The following is a 23,036-nucleotide window of genomic DNA, read 5'->3' as shown; positions in this document are numbered from 1 at the left end:
CAGCTGAAGACTTTGACACCACCTTATGTTTTTTACTTCGCCATGTCACCAAATTCCCTCCAACGAAAGTAAAATACCCAGAAGTAAACTGTCTTTCAGTTACATCACCTGCCCAATCTGCATCAGTAAACCCTTCAATCCTTAAATGCCCATTTTTTCCATACAAGACTCATTTTCCAGGTGCCGACTTCAAGTATGCCAAGATACACATAACAGCAGCCATATGATCCACACTCGGTGAATACATGAACTGACTCACAACACTCACAGCATAGGCAATATCAGGACGAGTACGAGCCAAATAAATCAATCTCCCTACAAGTCTCTGATATCTACCTTTATCAACAGGTTTCTGCTTCGGATCCAAACACAAATGATGTTTCTCTCAACAATAGGAGTATCTACCGGCTTGCACCCCAACATACCAGTTTCTTTTAATAAATCCAGTACATACTTACGTTGGGACAAGAAGTTATCTTTAGACGAGCGAGCAACTTCAACTCCTAGAAAATACTTCAAATCCCCTAAGTCCTTCATCTCGAATTCGGCCGCAAGGTTTCCTTGCAACATGGACATCTCGTAAACGTCCTCTTCTATTATAATCATGTCATCTACATAGATAATCAAGGTTGTTACTTTATTCTGTCTACACTTCACAAACAAAGTATGATCAGAATGACTCTGACAATATCTTTTCATGACTTGAGTAAATCTACCAAACCACGCACGAGGCAATTGCTTAAGTCTATAGAGTGACTTACATAACCGACATACTTTGGTGTTCCTACCATTGCTTTAACCAAGAGGAAAATTCATATGCACTTCTTCCACCAAACTCCCATGGAGAAACGCATTCTTCACATCAAACTATTTTAATGACCAGTCCATGTTTACAGCTAAAGAGACAAGAACAAGTACTGTATTCATCTTGGCAACCAAGGAGAAAGTCTCCTGTTAATCTACCCCATATGTTTGGGTATACCCTTTAGCCACCAGCCTTGCTTTGTATCTGTCTACTATTCCATCAACCTTATATTTAACTGTAAATACCCACTGGCATCCCACTATCTTCTTTCCTGCAGGTAGCATCATCACCTCCCACATATTATTTTGCTACAATGCCAATATTTCCTCATCCATTGCTTTTGCCCACTTTGGATCTTTTAGAGCTTCCTCCACTCGAGTTAGTACCTAGATAGACTCCATATTACTCACCAAAGTATGACGCTCTGGTGCAAGCGTATTGCATCATACATAGTTGGTTATCGGATACTTCACCTTCCCCTCAAGAGAAAACCTATCAGGAGGCACACCTCGATTTTGTCTTGGTGGCAATTTATAAGTACTCACATTATTACTCAGATTAGTTACACAATCATTTACGATACTTACCTCAAGCATATTCAGAGATGATGTATTGGGCAGCACTTCGGAACTAGAGAATGGGTGTACAAGGCTCGGCAATGAGAGGTGTACTGGGCTAGGCACAGGGCTACTGAACAACAAGGCTGTCATCGGCAGTAACTGGCCGAGACTCTCTTATGGGTTCATTCAGAATCGTCTGAACATCATCAATGTCAGCCACGGCACCAACAATTCCAGGTTCGACACTCTGTTCGGCAATCACATCTCCCCTTAGATCCAACCAACTCAAATTACCAACAGTGTTTTCCCCCTGGTGATCTGAAGTGTAAGGTACAGAAGTGTAGAAATATTCTGTTTCAGAAAAGGTCACATCCACAGTTACATACATATGTTGGGTCTCAGGATGGTAACACTTATACCCTTTTTGGTGAAATGAGAAGCCCACAAAGACACACCGTAGTGCACACGGATCCAATTTACTACGATGTATTTTCTGAATATGAACATAAGCCACACAACCAAATACTCGAGGAGTGAGAGTATTGTTGGACACCACTGGAGCATGTTGAGTGAGGACTTGAAAAGGTGTTTGAAACCCAACCACCCGAGAACACATATGATTAATGACATACACGGCATAAGTAACAGCTTTAAGCCAAAAACACTGAGGAACCGAGGCCCCAAGGAACAAGGCATGGGCTGTCTCCAAAATGTGGCGATTTTTACGCTCTGCAACCCCATTTTGTTGTGGGGTATGCGAACACGTGGTTTCATGGAGAATTCCTTGATCACGAAGAAATTCCAACAACTCAAAATTGATGTATTCTCCTCCATTATCAGAATGTAGAACTTTAATAAGTGAAGAGTATTGTGACTGAATCATCTAAGCAAATGACCGAAATATTGCACTAACATCACTTTTATTTTTCAACACATAAAGCCATGCCATACGAGTGCAATCATCAGCAAATGTAACAAACCACCTAATTCCAAAAGAAGTAACAACTGGAGAAAGCCCCTAAACATCGGAATGCACAAGGTCAAACGGAAAAGGTCTTTTATTCATACTAGGAGGAAACGAAGCACGATGACTTTTAGCAAGAATACATACTTCACAATGTAAGTCTGATTCGTTTATTCCACTAAATAAACTAGGCAACATACGCCTCAAATAGCTAAAAGATGCATGACCTAATCGACGATGTAATAACCATACTTCTTGTAAATTACTATCACGGAGCACTCGAACTGCATGAGCTCTGCCAGGAACGACCTTATCCATATAGTACAGCCCCTTCCTCTTAGTGCCACGCCCAATTATCTCTTAGTCTGAATATCTTGAAGTAGACAAAATGATGGATACATTAGACCAACACAATGCAATTGTTCAGTAACCTGTGGTATGGAAAGTAAATGATGTGATAAAGATTGAACAAGTAAACATCGGGCACCCTATGCTTGGCAAAACACGTATCCTCAATATGACGGGCTTGTCCACATAAAGTACATTTCAAATCATCTTTATTTTCTCGGGTAAAGGGACGAGAATTTAAAGACTGATTAGAAAGATTATTAGGACGAAGGGCAGCAGCTGACCAAAAGACCATGGCCATGGATGGCAGCCTCCTTGGTTGTTACTCCCACCCATCATAGTGGCATGTTTTTGTGCTTCACAACGAACAACAAAAAACACTTCCTCAACATATGGTAAAGGTTGAGTACGTAGAATATCACTACGTACTTTATCAAAGATATCATCCAAACCCGCCAAAAAAGCATACACGATCAATTTGAATCTCTTCTCGAATGGTCTTGAGATCCTGCCAAACGGACTTCAAGTCAGCGTAATACACACCACCGGTCGGCCTTCTTGATAGAGTCTGAAAGATTTAACCTTTAATTCATAAATTTGAGAAATATTTGAACCATCAAAATAGGTCCGAGCCATCTCTTCCCAAACTTCTTTAGCAGTACGCAGGTGAATAAAAAATCCCATGATAGCAGGTTCCATGGAATTGATCAACCAGCCTTTTATGATTGCATTCCCTGTCTCCCACGTTTCATACTCAGCATTACCTCAACAGGCTCTTTGGCACTCCTTATCACAAAGCCCTTCATACCGCGTCCAGCGATGTGCATCTCTAAAACCTTGGACCAAAGAGGATAATTCGATCCATTTAGCTTCAAAATGTTTGGTACAGTAAATGCATCGTTTTGAATAACCACAAGATGAAACCAGGGGATTGTTAGTTTTTACACAGGTACCCTCCAACTTCGCAACCAAACTATCTTCCAGGAAACTCATTCTGTCTCACAAATAAATAAATAAAAACTACATAGCAACCAATATGCAACACACACCCTCACGGTAGAATCGCACACACATACGCACAAGACTTGACTTGCTTCTACATGGGAAATTGCAGCAGCCTGTCGTCGAGCACAGCAACAGCGGAAAAAGAAAAAAAATATTATCTTACAGGTTCTAAGGTTACGGCAACCAAGGCTCAGATGCCAAATAGAATTTTACGGGTTAATTTCTCATCGTATTACTTCCTTGAAATATATACATATACAATCCTTTTTCTATATGGAAACAATAACTAATAAAGGACACAACAATAAATCCTTCCTAATAAAGGACTCCTAGTAATTACAATATATTTACATACTTATTTTAATAACTCTTGTTTACATTCCGATTGTCTTCCACATATATTCACTGCAATACTTCACGGATCCACGGGAGGATGTGTAGAGCTTCGGCTTGAGTGTTGGTCCTCCACAATGTTTGCCCTTGGTGGCGATGTTGCTCGCTTTCTTCAGGCGGGCTTCCTTTGTTTCGTGGTGACGGTTGGTATGGTCCCTAGTGGATGATGCATCCTTCTTCTTCATCAAGTCTGGAGTTCCTGCAGGTGTGTTCTTAGGCGATGGTGGTGGGCGACATATCGTGGTGATCGTTGTAGGGTTTTCTGGTGATGGCGTTTGCAGGCATCAGAGGAGCTGTATATTTGGGTTTCAATGTTGTGTTTTTTGCGTGGGCTGGGCTCTAAAGTTAGCTTTGGGCCTTGTCCCCTGTGTTTTATTGCCCGTCTCTTCTTTTGTGCTTATCTTGTATTAGGGTTTATGTTTGTACTTGTTGTTTGTTGGTAATGATTGTTACCTTTTGTCTTAAAAAAAAATTCAAAAAATTCAAAAAATTCAAAAATTCAAAAAAAATAAAATTTAGGGTTCATCCTTTTTATTAGGTTGACAAGTACTAAATTCACTTCATAAAAAAAAATATAAATAAATCAAATGCCGACAATACTTTAAAGAGGGCTCGTTGTCCTTAAGCAAGTTCTTGGCAAAGTTTGGCTGCTAACAAGAAATGTCCCCGTCAATCCTATGCACCGAAAGTGGAACAAGTATGTTTATGCTAAATATTAACTAAATTCAGAATTGTTACTCATTTAACGGTTCTATAGTAACAAGACAAACTATGTTTCTTAGGTAACACTGAAATTTTAATTTTTTTATTTTTTTTCAAACGATAGATTTGTTTGATTAGGAAGTCAACCAAGTTTGAGCACACGTCGTGGTTAGATTAGGAAGCTAGCCGGGTTCCAATCCACATCGTGGTGCAATGATAACACTCCTCTTCACCACTGTGGTAGAGGGCTACTTGTGAAATTTCTCAAACTTTTTTTTTCAAAAACTTTAATCAAGGGGTTTAAAGATTTCTAGTTTGTTTGATTTTTTTTGCAGAATTAATCTTTAAAGAGTGGCTTAAAATTTAGACAATGCTCTTCATCAAACAACATTAAAGAATAAATAAAAGTTAATACCAACCCCTTCTTATTGACATTTATTCCTCTCCAAGTCTCTTTCAACTTTCTTCTTTTTCTTGTTTTTAATTGGCTCATCTTTGTGCTCATGAGTCGTTTACCTATATCTTAGGGGAAAGAAAAAAATACACAAAGATGAACAAAATTCCACAAAACATCCCAATTTTCTTCTCTGTTTTATTATTAATATATTTATCCTTGTATAAAAAATCAGAAACATTGACATATTGTTAACCGAAAAATGACTTGATCTTAAAAGAAGGTAATGATCTTCAACATCATCTAATATAAGATTCCAACGTCAACATCACATGATATGATATCCGACGGAGTAAACAATGCACACATCGTTTTTCTTTCACATATAAATAACCAACTTCGCATCCAAGCAACGTATCACCCACTCGCGCATTAGCACATTATAAATAACTAAACCAGTAAACAGCTGTAACATATTTTTCGAAAAGCAGATGATAATCATTATATAATCACATTAAAACAGTGAGATCTGCAACTTTTGTTATGCTACTAGGCATAAAATAAACAATAGAACCCAGAATTTATAAATATCCCAAAAGGATTGAGAGAGAATCCAAATCCAATATCTTTTTCTTTTCCCCATCCCAAATCCCACATCCACATAATCTCAAATCCCACCACCATGATCGTGATTTGGAACCCCACCAAATCGCATTTCCCCATCTTAATGCTATCCTATTAACGCACTAAAACCAAAACCAGTACAACTAGCAGAGAGGATCAAATTACAAAAGGTAATTATATTCTTAGATTGCTTGGCTAAAAACGCTTTGAGTTTTGAGGACTGAAAAAATTGCCTATGTTCAGCAAAAGAGTTGCTAGTGCTTATGAATCATAAAACGTCTTTTAGAAAAACACATGTCTAATGCTTCTTCATAAGGCACTTGTCAGATGCTTTTTCAAGTACTAACTTTGAAAGTTTTTAGGAACACATCCTACTAGCTATAAAAGCTCACGAGCTTATTTGAAATTATTTTTAAAATAACTGAAAGCGTTTTTTAAAAAAATATTTTTTAAGTTTTCAAAGCACTTAAAAGCACCAATTATGTACTTGCATAAAACAATAAATTACTTTTTTAAGATTCACTTGCTATTTTACTAAAAATTAATTCGAAAATATTTTCACTAAAAATAATTTCAATTATTTTAAAAACACTTCCAAACGAACCGACAAGCCTTAATAGGATAGAGATTTTCACTCTCGTTCACCGCTTTTGAATTACTTATCTTGTTTTTGTCCCTTGATCACTCTTTGATTATTTAATCTATGGCCAAAAAAAGAAAACCACGAAAAATAAAGAAGGATGCAAAATCACTTCCCAATTAACATACTCAAAACACAGGATAAAAAGAATGATAGGTTACATAAAAACATGAAAAATATAAGCTTCAGAATAATAGCAATAGCAGTAAAACTTGAATGTTACAATTATGGAAGGATCATAATTTCTCCATCTCCCTCTTTTTATCCCTAGCAACTGCCCCTACTAGCAGCAGTTGCTGTATTACAAAATTACATCAGAAAAAAGAACCATTAGGAGCAAGAACAACCTTTCCAATCCCCAAAAATGGACCAGAGATCCAGTCCAGACTCCAGGCTCATAATACGAAGAAACCTTTCTGAGACAATAATAAAATGACCCCCTCCTAATTTTTGTACTGAATTTCGACAACGAATAAAAGGAACCCAAAATATTAAACAGGCCATATGATTTTCGAGCTTCAAGTTCATACAACATGTTTGCTCATCTTAGAAGAAAAAAATTTGATGATCATAATAAACCCCTAAAATTTTAAAATATTTTCGACGAAAACGGCACCTAGACCGGGTTCCGACTTTTTCGAGTATAACCCAGAGGTATTCTTACTCTTTTCTAACTTCTGTGACAATAAATGGTGAAATGAATTTCTTCAAGTGACCTGGTAATCCATGTTTAGCTACTTTCCAAGACCACCCGCCAACAAAATCTGGAAAAAAGAAGGGCGTTGTGTTATTTAATTTGAGTCGAAAAAAGGAATTATGTTATATACTAAAACATTCTTGTTAACCACCTTTGAGATAGCCGCCACGTTGTGTCAGTTCTGCTGAGCCACGAGATCAAGATGCATTTGGTCAATCCATGCTCCCAACACTGCATGATCGACCGCCTCCCTTTGGGAGTTTGCACTTGGACCGTTGTTGGAGGAACCCGTGGCCGTAACAGCTGAGCTCGGTGTTTGCTTCTCTTTGATGTCGGTAGGAGATTCTTTAACAAGTGACTGAACCCATGACAGATCCGGCTCCTCTCCATTGTTCCCAAGCTCAAAAGAAGATGATCTGCGGAGCTTACCCAATTCATCTGTAGAAACTGCCCAATCTGGTTTTCCATTGGAGGATCCCCATTTTGACCAAGAATTTGGAGAGGAACCAACAATGGATGCAGAACTGGAGCCGAGTTCCCGTGAACTAAGGCTACGAAACTGTTGTTGCTTCTCTCTTTGAGCTAGCATTGAAACCCGAGAGCCCATTGGTGAGATAGGTTCCACATTCCGTGGAGACATCCTCCCAGAGGATGGGCCCCCATAAGAGGCCTGCAATAGAGCATGATCAACAGTTTTTGGAGAAAAGTTTGTATGGATCGGTGAAAGTATGCTCTGCTGCTGTTGAAATTGATTGAGAACAGCTGATTTGTGAGTTGGGGAGAAAACACCCGATTGCAATGATTGATCAGAGTACCGGGGTGATAAGCTCTCAGCAGAGAAGATATCATCAAGATTAGAGGGGGTTAGGGTTGTCCTTCGACCAGAACGGTTCAGTGAATTATTACTCAGAGATGGTTGGGATAGGCAAGATAATTCATTTAGAAGCTGCTGTTGCTGCAGCTGCTGTTGCTGCATATCAAACTCTGGCAGTAAATCAAAATCATCCACTGGCATATCTCTTGCACAAAGAGAAGATCTCAAGCGACTAGACTGAAGATTGCTACCTGGCAGATGCAAGGCCGGGACATTAGGTTGGGGCCAACCCAGAGATGAGTGTGACATGCCATTGGCAGATGGAGACATGGGTGGAGTGAATGGTGAAGGAGACATGACATTGACCGATGATGGGGAACCAGGCAAGAGGCTCATTGCAGCAGCAAAATCCATGGCTGAAGCACCAGAGGTGCTCGAACGAGGAGAAGGAACAGCAGAACCAGTAGAAACGTATAATGGCCTGAGTTCCTCTGTGGTGTGGGCAAAAAAGCAGACTCTCCTTGCACAGGTTGTACCATCCTTGCAAAGTCGGGTTCGATACTGAGCTGGATGTAGCCAGCACTCAAAAACCCCATGAGCATATTCACACATATCTCCACGTCTGCAAGCCCCCTTTCTGAAATCAGGACACGGAACACAGCTATAATGAAACTTCCTTGGATCCCTTCTTCGTGCATTTTCCCCTGGATGGACAAAAGGGCACTCAGTCCAATCATGAGAGTATGCACGTGAACAAGGCCTCACCTTGAATGAATACATTCGGAACTCATCAGTTGAATAAATGCTGTTCTTGATGTCTGGAAGAGAGGGGTCAACAGGATATTCCTTCTTCTCTGATGCAGAAGAGAGAGAATTATAGAACTTCGACTTTGTTGGGGAACAAGTAAAATCTAAAGCAGACGGAGACCCATTTTCTGGGGAAGCTGACAGTGGAGGAGAAGTTGAATGTATGGTTCTCGTTGACACCGTGAGAGTTTTTTCACCAGCAGTACCATTTATCACAAGGAGTTCTTCTATAGCTAATTTGACATTCTGCAGCCTAGGAGGAACAACTATAACGTCAATAGGCCGATGACCATTAGCATCAAGCGAATTAGGATCAGCACCAGCTTCTAAAAGCAGCTTCACACAATCCACGGCATTCTCAGCCCCACCTGAAGCAGCACAGTGAAGAGCAGTGCTCCTATCACGCCCACAGGCCTGGTTCACATCGGCATCAGAGAGAGAAAGAATTAGCTTCACAACATCAATGCTACCATATGTAGCAGCAACCATTAAAGGGGTTCTCTGCTCATTAACCATCTGTTTTGAGCCCTTCTGACGACAATACCACAACCCAATCTCATCGATGGCAGAAGGGTCCTGCTCAATTGATCGTTTAAAGCTCTCAATGTCATTGTTCGCAGCAAGCTCAAGTAAGCTGGCAAAAGCATCTTCAGTTTCAACTGTCAAGTGATTCATGGCTGTATTGGAGAGTCTACTTCCGTCAACAGAGATGAGAGATGCTGCTGGAGAAGAATTGGGTTTTATCTGGTCTGATCCATTGCACATGCTTTCATTTGCTGGGATACCAGCTGAACATAATAATAACAAATCATTGAATTAAACTACAAGAAATATATAGATATATGTATATACATATTACACATACAAACACCCATACGAACTAAATGTCCCCAAAAGAAACCATAAGGACAAAGTGGCCATACAAGGATGACACCGATTTTAGACTAACAAACAACATTCTTAGAAACAAGAAACACAATCTTGATGGATTTAACAGACGCGAATAGAAATCCAACAACGGAACTCAGTAATCCACGAATCAAATTGGTTTTCTATTTTCGATACTAGCCGATTGATAAAAAGTAAGTACAAATGGTTAACTCCCTCAAGGATTTTCACTCCCCTTCCATACAGAGTCTCCAATATAGTATGAACACAAGTTGTCTATCAGATATGTCGATTTCAAATCCGATGCCATATAAATCACATAATCTCAAACTACATATTATTAATTCCATGAGAAAAAATATTAAGAAATCAACCCCTGTTAGAGTACTGAGCAAACATTGAAAAACCAAAAATAAAATTATATAAGAAACTAAGATTCACACACATGTGTGATTAAATTTTTATCAGAAACAATACCAACATTGAACTACGCTGAGAAATTAAAACCCCTAAAAAATCTTAACATAAAATTGCATCCTTTTTGTAATTTTTATCATCACCTAAAACAAACAGATCTGTGAGCACAGAAACCAAAGTCAAAACTCAAACCAAAATACAACTTTTAATGATCAAAGCAGCCACAATCGCACTACTGATCTTCCCAAAAATGTAAAAAAAATAAAGAAAAATACTGAAAATTTATATGATATTTCTCACTCCTCAAAAATCACAGCTTTAACCAAACAAAAATACGTACAAAATATCCATGGATATCGAGAGTCGTCATTCCCGAAGATCAAGAGTAGACGACGGTATCCTCAGCAAGTCTAAGACTGAGACACAATATATATGTGTGTGTGCATGTATAGGTGAGTTTGTAGTGTGATCGAAGCGAATCTTACCAAATCTTCCAGCTAAGAAAGAGAGGGCGGAAGCAGCACCATTGAAGGACTGCGACAGTGACGCAGATCTAAAACTTGTTCTTCTTCTTCTTCTTCAGGTCACCTTTCAAAGAGACTTGTTTGGACTCCGAGAAAATCTTCCTCCTCTGTTTTCTGAGCAAATAAAGAGAGAGAGAGAGAGAGAGAGAGAGAGAAACAAAACGAAAGAAAGAGAGAATAAAAAAGCGCCCTCTTCTTCCTTCTCCCAATTCCGCTGCCCTCTGCTTTCGAAATTAAAATAATAATAAAAATTAATAATTAAAGAATTAAATATAAATTAAATTAATAATTTTTTGGGTTGTTGATAAAATCGCCTATCCAATACGGGCAAAAGGAAAACTTAAAAAAGCCAAAGGCGCACTGAGGGTCGCTGTTTTCACGCCATTTTCTTTTAGGTCCAATGACATCGCGCCACGTCAGGGTGGTCTGGACACGCACGATATTTTCGCAAAAGAGAGGGAAATTATCGGAAATTAAATTCTCCTGAATCTGCACGTGGCGGAGCCTGATTAGCGGATGGTACGTAGCAGAAGTGGGAATAAGAGTACACGAGCCGGAGCGCTGTTGTAATAATCTGACTTTTGTCTTTCGGTGACATTTCATTGAAATTCCACCTAAATCCAGTCGACATGACACTTCATTTGTGCGTCCAGGAAATCCAGTGCACCCGGTTAGACACAATTAACCTGCAACCAAGTGACGTGGCACGACTCTATTGGAATCAGTTCGTATTTGGATAGGTGGACCAGTGTTCAGATGACACGTGAGATATGATGGTGGTCCTGGCAGGCAGACAATAGGCGAGTGTAATGAATTCTTGCAAGAAGTTTATGAGTCCTTGGAAACCGGTTTGGAAGGTGGAAAGGTGGGAGGAGTTACCGGTTAGGTGTGCAAAGAGTATCAACGTGACCGCAGAAGCCGGTGATGACGCACGCGCGTGCGCGAATTGGATTAAACTGGAATGGAATGAGGGAGTGGCGTCCGCCAATTAGGGCGGTTCGGGCCTCTGGTCGCAAGCGTACGGAAGCGGACTTAAAAGGCACGACTCAGTTTTGGTTAATTGTGTAGTCAAATCCACAAGGAGCGGAAAAGAAAAACCAAAAGCATGGAGGACCTTGGTGTAAAAGGCATGGAGCACCGAGGGGCAATGGCTAAGAATAATGAAACGAAAAGGTTTTTGACACAAATTAATTAAAATAAAATAATTTTCCTACGCTTCTCCTTTTACCGGTTAAAAGAATTTTTAAATATATTATATGAAAATGATTTAAGGAACACACTCATTTCAGTTATACTCGTGTATTTTACATGAAATTTCATTTTATTCTATACACTTTATTATGTTTCATTTCAGTTATGGCACTCTGTATCATCGTACATATCTCATATTACCTTGTTCATCAACTAGGTTGAGACAAACGTTATCTCATATTACCTCATCCATCAATTAGGATGAAAAAAGCGTTAATTCGTTGACATTTCAAAGACTCATTATTCTTTTTCACAGTGAATATAGAGAGAGGTTAAACAAATTGTATGTGTTACCAATATTTTGCAAAACTAAGCTCTTTAGGGAGGGAATTTAAGAGAATTTTGTTTTACTCGGATTTTGGTATTTTGTTTTTCATGCCAACATGATTTTTTTAATAACTAAAACTAATTATCGTAATTCGGTTATTTATAATCATTAATCAATTTGTTTTGTAAGACAAATTTCCATTACATTTTGATGCTCCAACTATAAAATCGATTTGAAATAACTAAAGATATGATGTTCCTTCAAAGAAAAGCATTTCCTTCAATCCAACTAACGAAATTGGTAATTTAAGCGAAATTAATAAACATGATTGATCACGTTGAATCCTCACAGCTTGTAAATAGTTAAACTCAATGTTAGTGAGTCTAATATACTTTGCTAGTAGATCACTGTAAGTTTTAAAAAACGTGGCATATTGTTTTTACTAGCCAAAATTTTTTGGTTCTAAAGAGAAGTAGAAAACTTGTGTAAAGGTAAAAGTTCAAAACCATTCCGAAATGAATGAACAAAAACTTCTTTTATACAGAAAACTTAACATGAATTTAAAAGAGATGACGAGTTAAAGATTATAGAAAATTAATATAACAAATTTTTATACATTTTATATAATAAATTAAAAAATATGCATAAATTCATATGATATTTAAAAAAGTTTCAAAAATAAATAAGCATTGAGCCGCCCCAGTTGACTAGAAAAACAGTGAAAGAAATTAAGAAAATTAACAGTTATGTGTAAAACGTCTAGGTTGTGGTAATCGGAACACAGCGTTACGTCAAGTGATGATTATAGTGGTGACGTGGCACAAGGGTTCCATGTACATAAATAATTGGATGCACTATTTTCTTCTTTTTTTTTTTTTTTTTTTTTGCATTACTAAACCGTCTAAACCGTCTATTTCTTCAAGTTGTACCTCCTCATAAATCATTCTTGAAAAATATTAGTCAAATCAGAAATATTTGAGACAAGTAATTTAGTTAAAAAAATTTGACAAACACTTTGTTCTAAGAAAACATAAAAATTTCATCGTAATAATTAAATAGGCAAATAGTTCAGATTTAATTCAACTTTTGCAAGGATGATCTATGAATCAAGACTTACAAAATAAATAATTCAGATCATTGAAGTTTGATGTAGAGTGTGTCTCACAACTAATTTCCATTTTTTTTTTCAAAAAATGAGAATTCCTTTCCTTATAAGGCCTGACTATTAGTATAATATAAGCTAATATGAACCACACACCACCATATGCCTACCTCCCTAAATTGCACCACCCATCACGACCATGAACACTTGTAGCTTGCATTGTTGCATTCTTCTGTAATAATGTAATTTCATTTAAGAGTATTTTTCGTCTAAAACATATTTAGGTTGTTGACTGCTAATAAAAAAATCATAAATCTACTACAAGCCATAGCTATGGACTTCAAATTGCCGCACCAAACACAAATTCATCACAGTTCTATATTTTTATTGTACTATCCACACCCTTTTCTTTACCTCTCACACATCCCATGTTAATTTTGTCGTTTGATCATTTTTAATTCATTTCGATCAGATGATAAAAAATTAAAAAGTGCGTGTAAAAGGTAAAAAGAGTGTACGAATCAAATATATTTGCTAATGTCTATAATGTGTGCTTCAACGGTTTGAAGATGTAGACGTGAAAGTAGCATATGTACCCTTGACAACAACATTCACTTGCATATCTTATAAGTTAAGATAAGACTCTTGCCCCAATTAAGTTTGAAGATTTGGGTTTTGTAGGGCAAGATTGCACCCTTTTCAATTGTCTCTCGATCAGCTAAATCCATCAACAAAGATACCAAACAAACATGTCCCCACAAAAGAAAGGGACCTATTGGTTTTGTGGTTAGGCCAAACGCCAAAGTACTTAACTAAACACCTCATGGTATGTTTACTTATTATTTTTTATATAAAATATGTATTTACGTTAACGTGTGTGAGATGAAATTGATATCTAATTTACCATATGCGAAATTTGAATTTAAGACCTTTCATTTAAAAATAAAGAAAAATATCACCAAATTGTAATAGTAAAAGGCGATATATTTACTTGAATTGAGTGAAATTGTGAAGAGAAAGAATTGGTTTAAGCGAAATTGATATACCAAGGGAGGAGAGTTTCACTCAAGAGACACATTGTGTTAAAATCAAGAATCATAATATTTACCAGGATAGTGTTATTTACACTTTTTTTTTTAACAAACGATATTATCTACATTAAGAAGGAGGGAGATGAGCTCAGTCTCACAATGAGTTAGCAATAACGTGATTCAAATTTGTCTTTGACAATAATTAAACCAAGACCTCTCATTTACAAGTGAAGAGAAATATCACTTAAACCGTAGTACTAAGTGACATTTATGCACCCATTTTTATTTCTTACACATTCTTGTTAATTTTTTGTTATTGTTTTTTTTTTAATTCATTCTATCCGAAAGTAAAAAATAAAAAGAAATGTTTGAAAAGTAAATAGAATTATGTTTTTGCAATACTGGTATGTAAACCTGCCACCATTATCTATGAATATGACATGAAATTTGGCCGGGTATACATTTGGCACCCTATCATGGGGACCAAAAGTGGGTTATCCATTCCATGATAGACGACACCTGTTATTCCTGATTGCATTGACGGTTTCGATTCAATTTCTGTATCATTCTTTTTTTTTTAATGTAAAAAAAAAAAAAAAAAAAAAAAAAACCTAAATTACAAGTTAGGTTTAAGTTGGTATGTACAAGAAACTGCATATATATTATCCACCAATACAAACATCATATTAAAAAAGTTTTTTAGCCAAAGTGGTCTATGAGATTTGCATAATACATCACTTTGGTTCCTGAGATTGAAAATCTATAGAAATGGTCCCTGAGAATGTCCACCATCCATTATTTTGGTTCTTCCGTTAAAAACTCCGTTAAGAGTCCTCGAACTCTTGATCAGGAATTTGACCAATTTTCAAAACTTCGTAACTCAATCGTTTCTTAACCAAATTCAACCCATAATATATCAAAATGAAGATAGGAAAGTGTAGAACAAGATTATACCTATTTGGAAGCCCAATGGTTGCCAAAGATGACCAGAAAATAGCCTGAAAGGTGACTGATCCACAAGAAAATTGGAAAACTTGTCGGAAACTATGTAAACTTTAAATGTTCATAACTTCTTCAACACACAACGAAATCAAGTGATTCAAAAACAAAAATCATACTTCTCAACGAGACGAAGAGAATGGTACCTTTCTTGATGGCTAATTCGACGTGGTTTGGCTGAAAATGGCTCGAAAGTGGCTAACTCGAGACCAAGAAAGCCATTTTTCCGGCCAAACCACAGCGAGTTTGTCACGCCCCAATCCCGACATACGTCCGGAAATGACACGTGACGTCACCAAAAAATCCGTATCCATTATATCCCACCTCCGGGATATGGGTAAGCACAACTCAAAAATCGATAGCATAGTTAATTTTCGCATGTTTTATGGCTACATCTAACCTCCCCGTTAGACTGCCTACGTACCCTAAACAGGGATCAAGCCATTCGTAGTTCGTCATGCACAATAATTGACATATAACACAGTCCGATTAAGTCGAAAGGTATAACATTTCTTAATCAATCCATAGAACTTGACAAGCATGAAAATACTAGACTCAGGGTTACATAACAAACCCATCTGAAAAACATGATTTCCCCTCCAACTATATATAAATCATTATGTTGCAACGTAATACCGCAATTCACAACATATATCACTTCAAAGAACCAACGAAGCACAATACCATTCTCTAGCCATAATTATCAACAAGTCTAATCATAACAATAACCATGATATCCAACATAACAATCACACATGACGATTAACCTTTCCACTTCATCCATCACGTAATTCATCACGTTTTCCACATAAAATCGCATTTCATAGTGTGTAACATAGTTAAGAATTAACAAAGTACACATGATTCTCTAGAAATATTAATCAACTAAAATACTCATGATAACCACACTCATATCCAACATCATTCCATAATCACATCAATCAATAATGTCAACCATCACATCATCAATACACATACAACAAGTCGAAATGCAAGGCTAGAGCAACACAATTCAGTTGAAGACTACATCTTTGGAAAAAGGGAATTTTGGACCACCCAACGGACCAAGGCTCTAAAGGGGATTCCCGACCATCACTTAACGGAATCCAAACAGAACTCAGTTCCAAACCACCCAACCGAATTGAACGGAAGTCCAAGAAGCATAACAACGGCTCGAAGGAACAAGACATGATTCAAGTTACCCAATTCACAAAACTCAACGAAACGAAGCAATATTCAGCACAAATCCACATCACAATGGGTTATCAGTCATTTACTAGACCTCACATCTCCCAAGTAATTCAATATGCATTTCAATCACATGTCACAACCATTTCCAATACACAAGTCAAATCACATTTCACTTCATCATACCAATCACTATACTTCCAACATTAGATCTCAATACATAGCTTGTAACATATCAAGGAATCACAAAGCACAACGTTAATATTTAATTATGTTAATCAATCAATGAGATAACATCATTTCACGAATTTAATTAATGAACTCTACATAATTCCCAACTTGGGTTATGAATAATAACATGGCGATTCTAATTTATTTTCACAAAATCTATTGTGGGTAATTCCCATCTACTCGAATTTAGGATTCTAAGATCACCTTATGGAATGAACAAGAGCAAGGATTCCGGACCACTCAAAGGAATCCAACAACATTGGGTTCCGGACCACTCAACGGAACCAAAATATCAAGCGGTTTCTCATAATCTACCCAAACCCGTCATATGTAAAGTCAATGTCAATATTATGGAATTGGTGCACTGGCAAATCAAGCACCCAGATAAGCTAAGAGGCTCGGGTGAGGGACAGTAAAATAAGCATATGATACAATAATAAAACTAGCCATCAATCATAATTTATAAACCTTGAATATAAATCTTTCATAAGAAATCAATATCCAACTTTTGAAAACTCCGAAGGAGTCACCCAGACATCCAAAAGTTCATTTCAAACAACCATAACATCTCACACCCATATTCACATACACACAATGAAAGTAGAATTAGGGCGACACTGTTCATCCAAAGCTTACACCTTTGCAACCATCTCAAACTAAACTCAATGAACTAATGTGGATACAATCCCAGACCATCACTCAACGGGATCGCGGAGTAAGAGGGATTCCGGACCATCACTCAACGAAACCCAAACCAAGATACGATTCCTGACCATCACTCAACGAAATCGCAGAGTGGAGTAGGAAGGATTCCGGACCATCACTCAACGGAATCCAAACCAGGATACGATTCCGGACCATCACTCAACGGAATCGCGGAGTACATTGCATAACCACCAATCAATGAAACAACACTTGAATCAAGTTGCTCAAGTTATAAAGGCTCAATGAAATAAGAAATGAAATAATGAAACGAGCATTGACACATGTTTCAAAGCAACAAACCCCATGACAATGGGTTAACGGTCCACCATTAGCCCTCACCTCATCAAATCAAGCCAATCAAACAAAACAAACCATTTTTCCAATATGCACGTCAAATCCCACTTCATATAACAATATCATTGGCTAAATATGAAAATTAACAATTTATAGGGAAAATGATTATAAAACCATTTCATATTCACATATAATAAAGTCACTCACATTTCATCATAACATACCATCTATGTAAATCAAACACCTTTCGAATATGCACGTCAATTCACATACCACGATCATCATCAGTACACAAGCCAAATCATGTCTTATAAACATAGGTCTATGGCTAAATATATATAAATATATACATATAACACATTTCAATAGAATCACATTATAAGACCAAGTCAAATTCACAAATGATACCAATATAAAAAAAATCAAGGTAATAACCATATCACATATGTTCAAGTCACTTTCTAACCAATGTAGGCCCATTAGACTTCACTTAAGTCTCCCATAGTACTAATTTTATTATTTAGAACATTCCGAGACATGTTGACCATAAATCAATTCTCGGTCAACGATGGCGTCCACAACAATCCGCAAATCAGATTTATGATCCATAACTTCCCAAAGTCCACATTATACTTCGAGGATAACATACTAAAGTTTCATTTTGATCCAATGGTTGAATTGTCGTCAATCACACAAACAAGTGGCGGTCCAAATTGATCACCACACCAAACAATTGAATCCTTGGAAACCAAGCTAGACATAGGTTCACATGGTCACTAGAAGGTATTTGAAACCTAGACAACACTCGTGAACGATCCCACGTACCGCCACACGCGGTGGAAGTCAAGATGGAGGGTTTACAAACCCCGAATTTCAACATTAACTAGATGAGCTTAAATTTACGTGGTAGCTAGAGCTCAACAAGGGAAACACTTTTCATAACTAGGCCGACAATAAATTCTAACCGGAAACCGTCCAATTTCACTGGAGAAAACCGGATTTCTAGGGTTCTAAACACCCAACTCTAAAATGAACATGAAAGCACAAACTAAGCATACCAACTTGAAGATTATGAAGAGTAGATGAAGTTTCATACCTCACTCGAAGGAAATCGTTGCCGGAATCGCCGGAAAAATGATAAAACCGCCGGAAAAGTCGTGGACTTTGCGACCTCGAACTGCAAAGATGGAAAAGAAAGGGAAAATCTAACATCACAGAGATGTAGGGCTCGTCAAGAGCTTTCCATGGACACCAAGATCATCCAAAACGGAGCTCGGATGAGAAAGATACAAGCGGGTCAAGTTTGGTGGGTTTATGGGTCAAATTCCCCCTAAAACGGGTTAGGCAGCACCCATTCTTCCATTTTCTGAAAACCTCCCCCTTTTTTGGAGGTTTCCTCCCATTTATAGCATTTTGGTAATATTACCAAAATGCCACCAACTTTAAACGACTCTAACTTCTCTGTTCGGACTTGGAAATAAGATCTGTTTACGCCTACGCGCTCATGGAATCGAACTCTACCTAACCAATTCAAGAGTTGACCGAAAAGGTCGAGAAAATTGGAAATGACTAAAGTAACCCTCACTTCGTTTCTCAAATTTGGAGAAATAAAGAACTAGTTCCAATCAAATCTTCGAAATACGTCAAGAATAAAATAAAATAATAATTTTAGGGATGGGATATCACAGAGTTAGTGGTTGAGAAATGTACCATTCTCTTTGTCTCGTTGAGAAGTATGATTTTTGTTTTTGAGTCACTCGATTTCATTGAGTATTGAAGAAGTTATGAATGTTTAAAGTTTACCCAGTTTTACGGTGAGTTTTCCAGTTTTCCTACAGTCCAGTCACCTTTTAGACTATTTTATGGTCATCTTCGGCAACCATTGGGCTTCCAAATAGGTATAATCTTGTTCTACACTTTCCTATCTTCATTTTGATATATTATGGGTCAAATTTGGTTAAGAAACGATTGAGTTACGAAGTTTTGAAAATTGCCCAAACTCCCAGATAAGAGCTCCGAAACACTTAACGGAGTTTTTAACGGAATGACCAAAATAATGGATGGTGGACAATCTCAAGGACCATTTTTATTAATTTTCAATGTCCGGTAGGCCTGGCAAACGAGTTGTGTCTGTCGTATTCTTGTCGTTTTCATATAACACCTGTTATCTTAACGGGTCGTGTCGTGTCACACCCGTTATCTTAACGGGTCCTTAACAGGTCGGGTCACTTTACCCAACGAGTAAAGTGACCCGACCCGTTATGACCCGCTATGATCTGTTAAGAAAAATGTATTTTTTTCCTTAAATTTTCACATACCACACATTGCCATATAAATATTACTTCAAAACATTAAAACACATTTGTCGTTTAAGTACTACATCTACACTTGAAAATAAGAGCCTAATAAACAAACATCCATACACTACTAGTCTATTACAAAATATTAAATGTGCAAGGATATGCAAAATGAAAGAGTTTTTGTTTTCAAGGTTGTGAAGCCTTTCTCAAAAGTTTAAACCTTGCCAATGGAACTCAAAGCTTGCATATTATTCCTTTTACAAAATCCTCAATTTTCATCAATCATCATGACATAAGATTTTGTGGTATCCACTAGTGTAAATATTTTAAATTGAAGATCGAATTCATTCATTGTATTCATATAGGGTCAAGGAGTGTACCTGTAAAAAATTATCAAAGTTAAAATAACCGTTAAATCGTAATTTTTTTGTTGATAACCGTTGAAAAGTTTTGTCTTGTTACTTGATCTCTGAATGCTTGTTTTTTGCGATTTTTTGCGTATGCGATCTTGAAGCATCTACAAACAAGTTTGATGGTTAAATCGTTGAAATTATTTTCGTAGAATGCGTATCTCATCAAAATGATAGATTCACTAACACTGAGTTTATTTATACTTTCAGTAAGTATAACATAAGATTTTGTGGTATCCACTAGGGTAAATATTTTAAATTGAAGATCAAATTCATTCATTGTATTCATATATGGTCAAGGAGTGTAGCTGTAAAAAATCATCAAAATTAGAGTTAATATAACCGTTAAATTGTTATTTTTTGTTGATAATTATCGAAAAGTTTTGTCTCATTACTTGATCTCTGAATGTTTGTTTTTTGCAATTTTTGGCGTATGCGATCTTGAAGTATATACAAACATGTTTGACGGTTGGATCGTTGAAACTAGTTTTCGTAGAATGTGTATCCCATCAAAACAATAGATTTACTAACACTTTAGAGTTTATTCATACTTTCATTAAGTATAATATAAGATTTTGCGGTATCCACTAGTGTAAATATTTTAATTGAAGATCGAGTTCATTCATTGTATTCATATAGGGTCAAGGAGTGTAGCCGTAAAAAATCATCAAAATCGGAGTTAAAATAACCATTAAATCGTGATTTTTCATTGATAACCGTCGAAAAGTTTTGTCCATTTACTTGATCTCTGAATGTTTGTTTTTTATGATTTTTAGTGTATGCGATCTCGAAGTATATACAAACAATTTTGACGGTTGGATCATTGAAATTAATTTTGTAGGATGCGTATCTCATCAAAACGATAGATTCACTAACACTTAAGAGTTTATTCATACTTTTATTAAATATAACATAAGATTTTGTAGTATTCACTAGTGTAAATATTTTAAATTGAAGATCGAGTTCATTCATTGTATTCACATAGGGTCAAGGAGTGTGGTTTGAAGAAATCATCAAAATCGGAGTTAAAATAACCGTTAAATCATGATTTTTCAATGATAACCGTCGAAAACTTTTCTCCCGTTACTTGATCTCTGAATGTTTGTTTTTTGCAATTTTTGGCGAATTCGATCTCGAAGTATATACAAACATGTTTGATGGTTGGATCATTGAAATTAATTTCGTAGAATGCGTATCCCATCAAAACGATAGATTCACTAACACTTAGAGTTTGTTCATACTTTCACTAAGTATAACATAAGATTTTATAGTATCCACTAGTGTAAATATTTTAAATTGAAGATCGAGTTCATTCATTGTATTCACATAGGGTCAAGGAGTGTACCTGTAAAAAATCATCAAAATCGGAGTTAAAATAACCGTTAAATCGTGATTTTTCGTTGATAACCGTCAAAAGCTTTTCTCCCGTTACTTGATCTCTGAATGTTTTTTTTTTTGCAATTTTTGCCGTATGCGATATCGAAGTATATACAAATATGTTTAACGGTTGGATCGTTGAAATTAGTTTCGTAGAATGTGTATTCCATCAAAATAATAGATTCACTAACACTTAAGAGTTTATTCATACTTTCATTAAGTATAACATAAGATTTTGTGGTATCCACTAATGTAAATATTTTAAATTGAAGATCGAGTTGATTCAATGTATTCGTATAGGGTCAAGGAGTGTAGCTGTAAAAAATCATCAAAATCGGAGTTAAAATAACTGTTAAATTGTGATTTTTCATTGATAACCGTCAAAAAGTTTTTCCCATTACTTGATCTTTGAATGTTTGTTTTTTGCAATTTTTGGCATATGAAATCTCGAAGTATATACAAACATGTTTGACAGTTGGATCGTTGAAACTAGTTTCGTAGAATATGTATCCCGTCAAAACAATTGATTCACTAACACTTAAAAGTTTATTTATACTTTCATTAAGTATAACATAAGATTTTGTGGTATCCATTAGTGTAAATATGTTAAATTGAAGATCGAGTTCATTCATTGTATTCATATAGGGTCAATGAGTGTAGCTGTAAAAAATTATCAAAATTGGAGTTAAAATAACCGTTAAATCGTGATTTTTCTTTTTATAACCGTCGAAAAGTTTTGTCCCGTTACTTGATCTCAGAATGTTTGTTTTTTGCAATTTTTGGTGTATGCGATCTAGAAGTATATACAAACATGTTTGACAGTTGGATTATTGAAATTAGTTTCGTAGAATGCGTATCCCATCAAATTCAATGGTGTGTGTATATATTTATTAAGTATATTTAAATCTATTTATTTTGTAAGTATAATTGACCGGTACACGGAGTAGTATATCACGTGTCATTATAAAAATAATGGGATATGTGTGATAAAAAGTTAATAACTTAAAAAAATAAAAATTCTCACCACTTCTATTAAAACACATGGTGTACTATTTGTGTTCCCGTTACAATGAAAAATTTCTCAAGAAAAGAAGAAGACAGAGAGGTAAATAATGTACATGTGTCAGGAACGTAGCTGTCGGATCTTATCCTAACAATAACAAGTGCATACTTGAGAGATCACGATGGAAAACCCACCCTACTAGTAGCAAACAAAATTGAAAATGCCACTAGGTTCCATCTTTCCCTCTCTTTTTTGTTTCATTTTCAGCTTTTCTTATAATTTTCATTTTTCTCTC

The 23,036-nt window shown here is 36.4% G+C and overlaps 1 protein-coding gene across 1 annotated transcript; it reads right to left on the bottom strand.

Annotated features, from left to right (window-relative positions):
- Window positions 1-6,605: 6,605 nt before the first annotated feature.
- Window positions 6,606-10,856, bottom strand: LOC137744903 (zinc finger CCCH domain-containing protein 30). The gene is made up of 3 exons (XM_068484717.2): window positions 10,544-10,856; window positions 7,284-9,541; window positions 6,606-7,199 (listed from the first exon to the last, which is right to left on the bottom strand). The coding sequence occupies exon 2, from the start codon at window positions 9,516-9,518 to the stop codon at window positions 7,308-7,310; it is 2,211 nt and encodes a 736-aa protein (XP_068340818.2). The 5' UTR covers window positions 9,519-9,541; window positions 10,544-10,856; the 3' UTR covers window positions 6,606-7,199; window positions 7,284-7,307.
- Window positions 10,857-23,036: the final 12,180 nt, after the last annotated feature.

This window comes from Pyrus communis, chromosome 12 (assembly GCF_041283825.1).
Source record: "Pyrus communis isolate YQ-2024b chromosome 12, ASM4128382v1, whole genome shotgun sequence".
Lineage (NCBI taxonomy): Eukaryota > Viridiplantae > Streptophyta > Magnoliopsida > Rosales > Rosaceae > Pyrus > Pyrus communis.
This window is presented reverse-complemented; position numbering and strand designations above follow the sequence as displayed.

Excerpts from the sequence above, each read along its gene's own strand:
- LOC137744903 (XM_068484717.2), bottom strand. The coding sequence starts at position 9,518 with ATGTGCAATGGATCAGACCAGATAAAACCCAATTCTTCTCCAGCAGCA.